The 13,790-nt window shown below is 51.4% G+C and overlaps 2 protein-coding genes across 4 annotated transcripts; both read right to left on the bottom strand.

Moving 5' to 3' along the window:
• Positions 1-227: 227 nt before the first annotated feature.
• Positions 228-1,570, bottom strand: LOC118505124. The gene is made up of 2 exons (XM_036040440.1): positions 1,086-1,570; positions 228-1,024 (listed from the first exon to the last, which is right to left on the bottom strand). The coding sequence occupies exons 1-2, from the start codon at positions 1,320-1,322 to the stop codon at positions 437-439; spliced, it is 825 nt and encodes a 274-aa protein (XP_035896333.1). The 5' UTR covers positions 1,323-1,570; the 3' UTR covers positions 228-436.
• Positions 1,571-5,120: 3,550 nt separating this feature from the next.
• On the bottom strand, positions 5,121-13,644 carry LOC118505115 (PAX-interacting protein 1). Of its 3 annotated transcripts, XM_036040425.1 has the most exons (5): positions 13,060-13,644; positions 8,839-12,990; positions 7,845-8,799; positions 6,115-6,343; positions 5,121-6,039 (listed from the first exon to the last, which is right to left on the bottom strand). In XM_036040425.1, exons 1-5 carry the CDS (start codon positions 13,165-13,167, stop codon positions 5,463-5,465), a joined length of 6,021 nt encoding a protein of 2,006 aa, XP_035896318.1. In that variant the 5' UTR covers positions 13,168-13,644; the 3' UTR covers positions 5,121-5,462. The 3 variants fall into 3 exon arrangements, with proteins under 3 accessions (XP_035896318.1, XP_035896316.1, XP_035896317.1); XM_036040423.1 differs by having other exon boundaries at positions 7,845-12,990; XM_036040424.1 differs by having other exon boundaries at positions 5,121-6,036; positions 7,845-12,990; positions 13,060-13,642.
• Positions 13,645-13,790: the final 146 nt, after the last annotated feature.

The raw sequence follows: 13,790 nt of genomic DNA, 5'->3' as shown, positions 1-13,790 counted from the left end.
ATAAAGCACCCAAGATTGTGGAAAACAGGAAGTTAATAACGAACAGACCCCACCGCACGAGCACGTATATCACGGCGTGGTTGTTCCCATTCACGGGTGACTCACGGAAGGAAAAAAAACTTGTTCGCCGGTGGTGTTTAGGCTGAAAACAGGTTGATCGAACTTACTAATTATGCAGGCCACAACCGGCACGCCGTCACTCGGATTAAGGCAGGAAGCTCCATATAAGTACATTATCACAGACGTCGCACGCGCTCGTTCGTACCGCGGTGTCGTTTCACTGTGATTACAGAAAAAAAAGAAGCTTTATTCAATCAGAATTCAATCCCGGACCGACCCGGAGGCCTTGATCGAAAGTTGTGCATAATCCCTTGCGCGGTGATGACGTAGTACATGATCTAAACACGGCTCGAGGCCCTGACTGAAGGCGAGTACGTCAGTTGGTCACGAACGAGGGCAGCTGCAGTTCGTCTTGCTGCAGGGACGTTGCGCCGGCCGGCGAGATGACCTGCTTGCGGTACGTGATCTCCTCCCGGATGTACTTCACCGAGGTACTGTTGTCCTGCGGATTGTTCGTTTCCTCCTTACGCTCGATCGTGCGCTGATACTCGTGCTGGACTGCCGGCGTATCGCCGCCGAGCTTCTGGGTGGTATCGGTTCCTTCCCTCACTTTCGGTACCGCTACGGCCGTTGCCGGTACGGGCAGCGAGGGTGCATTCGACACCTTAGCGGACACGGGAGGACTCAGCTGTAGGTTCAGATTCGTTGGCACTATCTTGGAGTGGTCGCACTTATCCTTGCACGAGTCGGACCGCAGAAAGTGACGCAGCGTTACGGCACTTACGAACGAGCCGCGATCTGCTGGGCCCGTGCAGAGCTCCCGCTCGTTAAAGACGATCTTCGTTATTTTGGGCAGCGGTTCCTGGATCGGGAAGTTGATGCGGTACGTCACACCGCGACCTTTGCCGAACTGGTCCAAGATTTGGGTACTGTCTTCGATCGCTTCTATCGAACCGACGTACTTCTGCAAATATTTTCCATCAGTGAAGTGAGCGGACTTTTACCCGCACGCGCCTGCTACTTACCGAGTGTAGCTCACCTCCGATCGAGAGATGCAATTCCAGCTTTCCGATCTTGTCCACCTGCTGATCACGTGTGTCAACGATACCGTAAATCTGCTGCTTTATCGGGTCAGTGGCGTACTGGAAAATGTTGGGGCATGGTGACACAGCGTTACCTAGCGATGCACCGAACGAACTTCTGGACAGTTCCAACAGAACTACCGACACAGTCAGCACTAGCACGGCCACAAATCGAGTCATTGTTACTTAGGACCGTAGAACCTGTTGTGTTCACCCAAAATGACAACACGCTCTCGATGCTTCAGGGGCTATCGATCTACACGCAAGAACTTCTGCTGGCAAAAATCAGACTGTCCCGTACGCACTACGTACACAGCGGCGAGTTGGAACGCGAATACGAATCCCGGCCGGCCCGGCGCATGCTTAAATGTGAGACGTTCAGGGCGCGGGTGTTCGTTCGTCGAACGATCGAACTCGTTCGGTGACGGGTTGCGTCTTGGCGATCGTGCATCTCGCCGATCGCCAGGAAGCTATTCGCGTGCCGTGTGTACCCCAAACGACCAGCCGATACCCCTTCCCCGAGCAGCTCATCGGCAACAGTTGGAACAGTTCTATTATACATCTCTTTTTTGCGTACGATTTGCATTGATAATGATCCTGAAGGGGCTTATGGGGTCTTGGATCGATATATTTTCGCGGGTCATTTTGATGGTCCTTGGCTGTTCGTTCGTTTGCCTTTTTTTATTTGCATGACACGAATCGAGAGCGTATGGTGTTGTCGGGTTTCCCATTCTAAACCTATTCGGGCGGCCAACGGACGGGCGGTTTAAGCTGGGCGCGATCGCAAAGAAGGTGTGTCAGAAGCGAAATGTGTGCGAATTAAGCGCGTGTACGCTATGGCACAGTTCTTGACGCCCGGTGCGTGATGAAACCTAAGATGATCGGCATCCCACGATCGTGACAGAACATCACCGTTTTATTGCGATCCAGCGCGGTTCGAGTACTATTCTTATGTGGTGTGGCGAGTGAAGAAAAGAGTTCGATGGTTTAGAAGAATGTACCATAATTTCATGCGCCTCAAAGTATGCAATCAGTTATTCAAAATCATCAGACAAACGTGGAAGGAGGCACTAGCGGAGTATCCTAAGTGCTTCTTCTACTTTTTATTTGGCACTACAACCTCGAGAGGTCTTGCCCGGCTATTGCTGGCTTCCTTGATGTTGCAAACGCGACAAAATAAAATTGAGTTAAACTGACAGGCATGCAAGAGTTAGATGAAAAACTTTAAATAACTAAATATCTTTGTTTAGGATAAATTCTCATCGGCAAATATTATCTTAGGAAAAACAACCTTAAGTCACAGAAAGACCCCGTACCGTAAGAAAGACGAAATTATGGTAACATGTCAGGGTATGTCATAAAATATCTCGAAAAAGGGACAATATCCAGACATATGGAAATCATAAATAAACTCAAGCCGTGTAATAAAAATGAAAGTGTTCTTCACTTGGGGCTGAAAGAGGTTAACACTAGAACACAACGCATACATTGTCATTGCGCGATTAGTTTTACGAAAAAACGACCAACGCGAAGATCAAGGCACGGTCGTAGGGCAGTGAAGGAAAGACAAATTTGACAAATAGAACAAACGACGCGCAGGCAATAAGCAATAGGAAAATAGGCATACGCATCTGAACCACAGATGCACGATGCATTACCCGTGGTCATAAAACGATAGGGTAACAATCGCCAGACATTGTAACATTACAGACCTCCTACACTAGCCGACGCCTGGCAGGGGTCAAACGCATCAGCATACCGAGTTAGGATAAAGGAGATCGATGTAATGCTATTTCATGTTCTTTTTCCCACAGAATTTTAGTATATAAGACAGGATTTTTTGAGAATAAAATCGACTTGTAATCCAGACCTCAACGAAGAAGCTTGTGTTTAATTGTTTGGGTATCCATACAGAATCGGGAAAGTTTCACCTTTGCCTTCCCTCCGGAAATTGGTTACGCACTTTGGTGCCTCCCCACTCCGTCGGAAGAATTAGGCGAAATCAAGCCAAGCAAGAACCACGGTTAGATACTTCTCCTGGTTATCCAAGAAAAAAGGCTAATCGTCTGATCGAGTTACGGCATTCCCGTTGTCCACGCCGAGTTAGTGAAGTGCGAGTCCGCCGCTAAAAACTTCTCCTGGTTTTCCAGGAAAAAAGGTTAGCCGCCTGATTCAAGCAACTCTGACAAGGCCAGGAATCTGCGCGGAGATTTCCCGAAACGATCACTCCTTCGCGTGGTCGGTTCAACAACGGTTCGTTATCGAACTAACACTTGAATTTATGTTACCCGTGGCTGGAAAGTCAGTTGGACTCGAGGGTTCGTAAGCCACTGAGATAGGGAATCTGTTTGAAGCTGAACTGAACGCTCCTAGCCTCATTCGAGAGGCAGATGTTCAGAAGTTTGTTTTGACCCGTACAGGTGGAAATTCAAGCTGTGCGCTGATGGTGTAGATACGTCCGCCAGAAAGTCCGAGATATTGCCCAAGACCGTGAAGAGGTTATAGCGGCCATCATTTTCCTAAAATCTTACTAAAAAGAAACCAAAACACTCCGCAACTGTCTAGTGCAACAATTCTAGCTCCTCTAGGGGGAGATGCTACACTCCAGAAGAAATCCGATCGCTGGCGCCATCGTTAATGCAAAGCTGAACAGCATTATGGTGCCCAAATGGCGTCGGAGATCAAATTGACTACATCATAAAACTGTGGATGGAATTGTAGTTTTTACGACTTATTAATGTTCAACCCTTCGCCACGGGCGGGTGAAAGAGATCGCATCGGGGCGGTTCGCAGGTGTGCGACCGCTTCACCTTTCTTCAGCGTCGCTTAACCGAGTCGCAGCATCCATGCCCGGGAATGCTGCGTGTGGCACATTTGGGCCGCCCGCATCGTCGGCAAGGTGGGGTGGGGTGAAACGCGTTACGAGCAAATTATTCGGCAAATTCTTCATATATCATACTAGCTGCCGGCTTAGCGTCTACCGGTAGCTTCTGTTTTGCAGTCGGAATCTGCCTGTGAAGCCTTTTGCGGACTTTCGGGCGGTCTCTCTTTTGGAAGGCTGGCAAATGGGCGTCTCGCCAACACTGGAAGCCGCTTGCACGGTGCACATTAGCACGAGGGGGGTGGGGGGTTGTCCAATAATCCCTGTCAAATCTGGCGCATTCGCGACGCGCACATCCGCATCCCGGCGCGACGGATCGTTGTCGGCGCCAGTTCTGGACCAGCCTTCGTTAGCACGTTAGCGACGGCCATTAATTTGTCAAACGCCGAACGGGCCATCGGTGCTACCGGCTGCTGCTGCTGCTGCTTGTTAATGCAGCCGGTCTGGTGGCCCGTGACACATGACACCTCGCAACACTCGCCAGACGTGCGTTACGAATCTGGATTCGCTCGTTGATCACACACTGTTGATCGTTTGAATAATTTTGTGCTTTTATCGATTTGCTAATAACATATAAAATTACTAACGACCCTCGCTCTCTCTCTCTCTCTCTCTCTCTCTCTCTCTCTTCTGCTCCTGTCTCCCTCCCCGTTTGGTCACACTATCCATTTCATCCGTCTTGGTTGCCAATAGTGTTTCATCTTATTAGGTAACCACCAAGGCGCCAGCATTTAGTGTCTGCCTAACATGATACATTTCCCACAGCGGAACGGACGGATTCTGAGACCGTTGGATGCTGTGGAACGATTTGTTCTATCGCTCCTTTCGACAACCTGATTAACGTGTGTGGATTTATGCGCCAATATTCGTGCAGACCACTTAAGGAGAGTCACTCGTACTGCGTCGTACAGTTTGCACGCTATTCTCATATCGTACGACTTAATCTTCGCTTAACTTTAGACCTTTTCTGCCAATGCAAACAATCGATCGTGTAATGCACAACCGAGAATGCAGGCTTCAGGTTCAGATCCGTGGATTACACATTCCCACGTGCTGAGCGATCGGTTTCTTTCCAGGAGTATCTCAACCCAATTTCATTCACAATCAAATCTATAGTATTTTATTCATCTTCGACAAAATGTTAAAACCTACCAAACTTACTAGAAAACATTTACATTCGCAGTTACAACATGTACACCCAATCTGCTGCTGCTGATCCTCCTCCCAATGAAATCCATTGCTGGTGAGATTTTGAATGGTTGCGCCTCCAAATCACTCTCTTCCGTGATAGTCATATTGCTGTTGCTTTAGATTCCTTGCTCACTTTACACAGGTAATTGCGTTCTCCCTACGCACCCTTTCGCTGTACAATGATTGAATTTTCCCTGATTTATTGCTATTCCATGCAATCCCAACACCTCAACACATCGAAGTGGCATCTACGAGCCAAGTTCCCACTTAATAATGTGCGGTTCTATACACAATCGTTGCTGCATGATCGATTGCATCACGTACTCGGTGGTGCAAATTTGACACACCGCGTTTTTGGTCTTCTGGATGAATGGTTGAATAATGACGCGATCCTCGGGGCAGCTCACTATCACATAGCTGCCCGGATTTTCCGCGTTCGCCTCCCGTATCCGTTTGATCGTGCGCGGGTTCTTTTCCACCACACCGCCACCCAGCTCGATCATCTGGCGCACGTCCTTGCAGGCCGGTTTTACCTGCGGCGTCACGAAGAACACTTTGCCCTCGAACAGCTTGGTACGGCCGGGCGCTTCCAGCACCTGATGCAGATCACACTTGAACTGCTCGTTCAGTTCGGCCACATCCAGGCGATAGCTGTCGAGGGGCAGAAATTGGCCAGCGACTGCACTGTCCGATACCCATTTGCTGCTGACCAGATGACGCGCCGTCGCTAGGGCTAGAATCAGTTTCACTGTGCGGGCGACCCGTGTCATCACCAGATGGGTTGCTTCCGTCGGGCTGTTGGTCACCTTTCCACCAAGTGTGCTGCTTTTTAGCGGTTAAGGAAGAACGAAGAGCAGATTAACACACGAGCTGAGAAAACAGAAAGAAGTCCGCACTTACGTTACGGCGCGCGTTAGACCGTCGCTGTTGTCGACCTGCGAAAACAGCACGTGCGGTATGGCATCGGCTGCTGGCTGTCGCTGGCAAACGATCTCCACGGGAATGGACTCCATCGGTGGCAGCGTGCGCTGTTTCTTCGTGCCGGTAACGGGCGGTGGCAGCTCGCTTAGCGTTCGTTTCACACGTTCGTGCGATTCCTGCGTTAGATTGATCGGCGATTTCCACGCAGCTGTTTGGATTGGTTCGAAAAACGTTGTAATTTTAGTCCTTACTTTAGTTCCTAGACGGGCATTTATGTGTTGTAACTAGACTAAAAGGTTGTGCAGATCGAGTGTGTACAGACTAGGGATGGGCGCTCCGGTTCGTAATCACGATTCCGATCCGATCCAGCATATAAATATGTCCGATCCGATCCGAAAGAACGATTCCGACCAGTTCCGGAATCGTTTTTGATTTCGCGCTCCGGATTCCCGTTCTGCTGCAAATGTATGTCGTGTGCACACTGTTCTGCGTTATCTCCTCTCTTCTTTGTCCTTGCCATACGGTTGGTTGGTGGTATAATTTACGCGTAGAATTTTGGAGGCGATTCAACCAACCCCACCCCCCTCCCCCCCCGGGGGAAAAACGGAGCGCGGAATCATGATCCAGACTCGACTCCGGCGGCGGAGCGCTCCGGGCAGATCCGATCCGGCAAATGGTCGGATCTGTCCATCCCTAGTACAGGCATAAATGAGGAGCTGCATTCGAAATGTGTAGCATTCGACCTGCCTCGGAAGCCAAAGAAGCGGAAATTTGAGCCGATCCGAGGTGGCCGAGGCGATCGGGGATCACGGCAGGACCGGAGATCAAATCCCATCTGGACCGTCTCCCCATACGCAGGATTGGCTCCACCAATGCACAATGGATTGGAGCATCCGTACTTCTTCTTCTTCCTTGGCCCTACAACCTCGAGAGGTCTCGGCTTGCCATTTCTGGCTTTCTGTGACTTGATTTTACCCGTAGCAAAGTAGTCAGCTCTGCGAACGGGGAGGCACGGTCTGGATGGGATTTGAACCCCGGTCCTGCCGTGTGAAGACCGGCTCCCACCTAAAGCCATCCAATCCATGCTCAAGACAATCAGCCTGATCATGAACGTCGAACGGCAGTCGAATCGAATGGAGACGTCGAATCGAACGGCAGAAAATTTGGTATCATCTAACATATTCGAATCGACGAATGTCACATCGATTTTTGAGCTGTTTTGGTTGTCAAACTGGCTTCTGAGCTGTCAAACCGGACCCAAAATATAAACAATACTGCATGACTATTTGGTTTACAGAGAGCGATAAAGTACAAATAAAATACAGGAAAAGAAAAACTATCGTCAAATTGAAGTAAAAACGATTTCAGCGAGTAAACGCTGTAAACAAAAATGATTTCAGCATATTTTATGTCAAGCATTCGTCGAATGAAAGCTCCGGTTATTACTCGAACGGCAGCTCGAACACTGTTATGATACTGATTGAGCTTTTTGAGGAAGCTTTTTTGCCGTTCGACGTTCATGATCAGGCTGAATTGCTCTTAACATAAAGATGGAATTTTCGGGGAACCTCAATCAGAGAACCTTTTTCATCCATGCTCAACTCAAGAAGGACAACTGATCATCACTGTCTCGAAAATTATCAAAACGTTGATGTAACGTTTAAATGTAAAACAGGCACGTTAAGAAACCAGAGCCCAGCAGTACTCACTCATCAGATGCATCACCAGGTTGTAGTCGACGCGAAAATGGCAGCTGAGCGTAAACTGTTGGTACTTGGGCGCCTCGCACTGCTGCATCGCGTTCAGATTCCCCAGCAGTATGTCGCTCAGCCACACCGTGTTCACCGCCGGTATGTTCCACTCTTTGGCGAACTTGTACTTTTGATTCTCGATCTGCCTGCAGATCAGCACCGTGTTCGATTTGGAGAAGTACGGCGTCATGCGCGCCCCGGACTCTTCGATCATCTGCTTGATGCGCACCCGCTCCTCGCCCTCGAACCCGGTGATGGACATGTTGTGCTTGGTGGCCGGCTTCTGGTTGCCGAAGATGGCCGGCGTGGGCAGATGCAGTGCCTGCCACGGTGGCAGCAACTGTCGCTTCAGCACGATGTCATTCAACCAGTACGAGGTGATGCAGCGTTTCGCATCGCGTATGGCCTGCATAACTACGCCGTGGCGCTGCGTGCGGCACAGCACGTGCGTCACCTTCGGTCCGTAGTACGACTCGATCTCGCCACCGTGCTTCTTGATGATCATCTTCCACTCGCTGATCTCGGCCGCGCTGTGCAGCTCGTCGTACTCGATGATGTGGAAGGTGCACCCGAGCAGGAACAGTTCCGGATGCAGCTTGAGATTGGGATTGTGGCCGTAGTACTGTGGGCGTGGAAGGGCAGTGGGCCGTCCTGGGCTGAACTGGGCTGGGCCACCTTTCTGCATCATCACGCCCGGACCACCGCCGGCGCCGGGCGGTATCGGGATGATGCCGGCGGGGCCACCGCCCGCCGTCTGCACGACGACAGGGCCACCGGCCGGGCCCACCACCATGGGACCACCAGCAACCGGCATCCCGCTGTTGGTAATGTTACCGAGCGTGCGACGCACGACCTGCTGCTGATGAACCTGTTGCTGAACGTGCTGTTGCTGGACTTGTTGCTGTTGGACCTGCTGTTGTTGGACCTGCTGCTGTTGTTGCTGTTGATGGACCTGTTGCTGTTGCTGTTGTTGCTGCTGCTGCTGCTGCAGTGCCAACAACTCCTGTGGAGAGCGTCCCATCGTCTGCTGCTGTAGAGCGGCATTGTGCTGCGCCGTCATCAACCGTAACGTACCGGCAGCGGAAGGCTCTCCACCCGTTCCTCCGCCCTGCCCACCACTACCATCGACCATCGGGGTAGCACCACCGGCCGGTGCCGTTCCTCCATTGCCCAACCTGCTGGACAACATGTTGGCAAGCGCAGTTTTCGTCTTGTTTTGCATCTGCTGCTGGGCCTGCAGCGATCCCGCAGCATCGATTGATGTTTGCGAAGCGATCGCCGGCTGTGTCGGCCCGGCTGCTGCTGCTGCTGCTGCTTGCGGTCCAACGAGGGTCTGCTGTTGCACCACCATCGCATTTCCATCCGCCCCAACCACCACCTCCGGTGCGAATCCGCCCGGCGTGCGTGGTGACATCATCTGGCCCTGCAGCGGTGAAGAGCCAGCTTGCTGTGCTGCAGCGGCAGCTGCTGCCTGTTGCTGATTTTTCTGAACCTGTTCCCGCTGCAGCTGCATCTGGAGCAGACGGTGCTGCTGCAGCCGTTGCTGCTGTTGCTGGGCGGGTGTCGCATTCGGATCGATTGGATAGGACGCTCCAATGCCCGGCCCCCCGCCGGGACCAACGGTTTGCTGCGTGATCGGGCTCAGCCCCGGTGCACCAGGTTGGCGCACCACAACTTGGCGAGCGTTTTGAAGCTGCTGCTGCTGCTGCTGTTGCTGAATTTGCTGCTGCTGTTGATGATGCAACCAACGCACTTGTTGCTGCTGGTTCAACCCGGGTGGCATTGGGCTGCGGATGACGATCTGCTGCCGTGCACCCGGATGGCCACCCGGATGTACCGGCCGGCCCTGAAATGCAGCCTGCTGACGCTGCATCAAACTGTGCTTCGCTTGCAGACGGCTTATGTACTCCTGCTGCCCGGCGGGATCCAGTTTCATCAGCTCTTCCCTTGCCTGGGGATCCAGCTGGATAAGCTGCCGTTGCATTTGCGGACGAACGGTGGTGCGTATGAACTGTTGCTGACCGGGTGCTAATCCTTGGGGCGACTGCACTATCGTCTGCTGCACGATTGTTGCACCGGCGGGAATCATTGCCGCTCCTGGTTGCTGTTGTTGCTGCTGTTGGACCGGCGATTGTTGCATTTGTGCTTGCGGTGATTGTGTCTGGAAAGATGGGCCGGTGGGCGTCTGCTGCTGCTGCTGTTGCAACGGGCTTTGCGGAGTCCACTGCGGTTGGGGAGTGCCTGGTGGTTGGGTCGGTGTTTGCGGTTGCTGCTGTTGCTGCATCATGTCGTTCCCTCCCAAACCGGCCGGAAGCATCTGCTGATCTCCCGCACTTCCCACAACCATCATCTGCTGTTGCGGCTGCGGCTGTTGCTGCTGCTGTTGCTGGCCACTGTTAGATGCTAGGATTTGTTGCTGCATGATCGGTTGCTGCATACCTCCTGTTTGCAGCTGCTGCTGCTGCTGCTGCTGCGGCTGTTGCTGAACCAACTGTGGCGTACCGTTTGGCCCAATCGTTTGCTGTATGATTTGCTGTTGCTGTGGCTGTTGCTGCTGCAGCTGATTCGGCACAACCGTCTGCTGTATGATTTGCTGCTGATTTATAATGAGCTGTTGCTGCTGTGGCTGCTGTACCATGGCACCTTGTGGCTGCTGCTGCTGCTGAACGACTATTGTCTGTGGCTGTCCACCGGAGGTGGTTTGTATGATTTGCTGCTGCATTGGCGGCGGCTGCTGCTGCTGTTGCGATTGCTGCCCTTGCATCATGGGGGCACCTTGCTGGTGTTGCTGCAACTGTGGTCTCTGTTGCAGCATCACGGTTTGGCCACCGTTTCCACCATCCTGCGACGTGACGATGCTTCGCTGCTGCATCATCTGTTGCTGCTGCTGAGGGTTAGACGTCATCGGACCAGCACTGCTAACGATAATCTGCTGTTGCTGCTTTTGTTGTTGCTGCTGTATCTGCTGCATGTACTGCAGACGTTGCTGAGGATTCATCTGCTGCATACCAGCGCCGGATATGATTTGCTGCTGATTAGTCGATTGATTTATGATAACGATATTTTGCCCACTGGGCTGGCCGGCTCCAGGCGGCCCTTGAAAGACTTGCTGCTGTACAATTCTTTGGACAACCTGCGGCTGCCCCGCTTTCATTTGCTGCTGTTGCATCTGTTGCAATTGATGCTGCTGTTGCTGTGGCTGTTGCTGCATGGACTGCAATTGAACTTGCTGCTGTTGCTGCTGCTGCTGTTGCTGCTGCATAGGTTGGCCTTGATGCTGATCTTGCGGTTGTTGCTCCAAAACCACCTGTTTGGTCACGGTTTGATAGTTCCCTCCCATTGGCTGATGAATGATGGTTTGCTGGATAAACTTCGGCTGTCCACCTTGCTGGCCGCTTGCTGCCTGTCCACCGCTACTTGCCATCATCGTCATCTGTCCTGGTCCAGCAGACTGAGACGAGGTAGCCACTAGATTGTTCTGCTGAAATTGTATTTGCTGCTGCTGTGGACCGGGCGTATTCATTCCTGTACGCTGGACTTGTATTATTTGCTGCTGAAGCGGTTGCGACTGAGATACCTGCATCGTTTGCTGTCCCTGCTGCAGCTGCTGCTGCTGACCGGGCTGTAGTTGGGTTTGATTGATCGTTATTTGTCGAACGATCTGCTTCTGCTGACCATCCGGACCGGTCTGTGTAGTGGTGACTGTGGCCTGACTGTATTGTGGTTGCTGCATTTGGGTTTGCTGTAGCTGTTGTAGCTGCTGCTGCTGCTGCTGCTGCTGCTGTTGCTGCTGCTGCTGCTGGGTTGGCCCACTCTTATACAATACTTGTATGTTTTGCTTTCCGACCTGCGATTGCTGCTGCTGGCCTTGTTGCGAATTGTTCTGAATGGGAGTTTGTATTATTTGCTGAATTATCGTTCCTCCCGGGGTCGTTGTCGTCTGGAAGTTCATATTTGTTTGCTGCATCGTCTGAGACGTTTGGAGGTTCTGTTGCGGTTGTTGTAGCGATTGTTGTAGAATATTAGTATTAGTCGTATTCATTGTAACCTGTTGTTGCTGCTGCTGCTGCTGTTGCTGTTGCATTTGTTGTTGCTGTAATTGCTGTTGTTGTTGTTGTAATTGTTGTTGCTGCTGTTGCAGTTGTTGTTGCTGTTGTAGTTGTTGCAGCTGCTGCTGTTGTTGTTGTTGTTGCTGCTGCTGCTGCAATACTTTCTGCAGTTGTTGTTGCTGCTGCTGCTGCTGCTGTTGCTGGTGCTGTTGTTGCATGTTCCCACTTTGTGGTCCGGGTCCCCTCACCCTTGGCGATTGTTGCTGTAGTTGTTGCTGTTGCAGTTGCTGCTGTTGCTGACCCTGTGCCCTTACGAACCGTGGCGGTGTCGATTGAAGATGGCTCATATTTGTCCCACTTGCCGTCTGTTTCGTAGCGGGAGAAGCCTGTTTGACACTGCCATCTGCGCCTGGTGCACGTGTTTTGGGGTCATCTTTCTTCCCATTCGTAGGAACTTCCGTCTTTGCAAGTCCTTCCTCAAAGTCAAACCCTAGAATGTTATTGAGCGTTTGCTTTTCTGGCGTCGCTTTTGCGCCACCCATAGCAGCCTGCTTGAAGTACACCTGCTCACGCAGCAGTCTCGGATGGTAAATGGCCACGGGTTTTAGGCTGCTCGATTTTAAACAATCTCCCACCCAGTCCGGCGTCACGATCTGTACACCCGTGCCGCAGGCAAGAGCTTTAGTGTAGGCCGGACCACGAGCACTACCACACACAAGGTGCGTAGTGGTCCGATCCAGTCGGGTGCTGAAGGTGCCTCCGTGAAATGTTAGCACGGCGTATAGTTTACGCAGATCGCGTAAATCCACCTCCGTCACGGTAAACCGAAGGCCACAAAATATTCCCGACTTTAGCGGAAAGTATGCCTTCGTCGAGGCCAGCCGGCCTAGTCGCGCGGATGCCACTACCCAGGCCTCAGTTACCGAGGGTATGTCATACAGCTCCCCGGCTTCCGTTATATCATTTTCATCGTAGTTTTCTCCACACACTACATGTGTGCTGAAGTCCATGAACTTCGACAGCGACACGCCGCCATCTTCAAGCAGTTTGTTTATCTGAAACGGAGAACAGGGAGCAGTTTATAATTTTTCCCCCCGAAAAATCAAAGCGGTTCCGATAGTTACCTTCGGATCAAGTGTTCCCGTGATGAAGCACTTTACACTTTTGAACAAATCATCCTTTATTTGGAGACCCTCCAAATTTACCGCGAACGATGCCGACTCGGGATTCATTTTTCATCACACGCACGAGCACCACACAGTATAAAGTAGCTTTCTGGAGCTTTAAGCGGAAATATGTCGCTAACATTGGTTCCATGCAAGGCGCACGGACACCGGATTTGCATTCCGAATTTCGCACCGCACACTAGACCGCCGAAGCTTTTGTTTGTATTTGCTGTGTGTGGCAGACAGCAGAGCAGTGCAAGAGGGAGGGAAATGCTTCTCCCACCAGCCTCAAACCCTCCGCATCTTTTCCATTCGGACTGCGTGCAAAACAACACCACCAAACGCACTCGCGACAAGCAAACTGGACCTAATTTCTATCCATAGTGGTGCAATGGCAATGGTTTGTTGGGTTGTTTGTTACACAGAACGAGGAAAAGGGGCCTTTTTGGGTGAAAATTTACGGTGAAACAAACACCGAAACTTATCACTTTACGACGCGCTTGATCTTGTTCTTTTTGGCTTTGAAAAAATTCATGACATTTTTGGCAGCCGAGCATTTGACAACTTGACGGCGTACTGCTCAAGGTGGTTAGAGATTGGATGTGCCCGCAAAAATTTGTTTTGCCTGTTTGTTTTTTCTTTAAAAAATGGCCGGGAATTGACTGTTTATAAAAAACGCATTAAATTAT

The sequence above is a fragment of the Anopheles stephensi genome, chromosome 2 (genome assembly GCF_013141755.1).
Source record: "Anopheles stephensi strain Indian chromosome 2, UCI_ANSTEP_V1.0, whole genome shotgun sequence".
NCBI lineage: Eukaryota > Metazoa > Arthropoda > Insecta > Diptera > Culicidae > Anopheles > Anopheles stephensi.
This window is presented reverse-complemented; position numbering and strand designations above follow the sequence as displayed.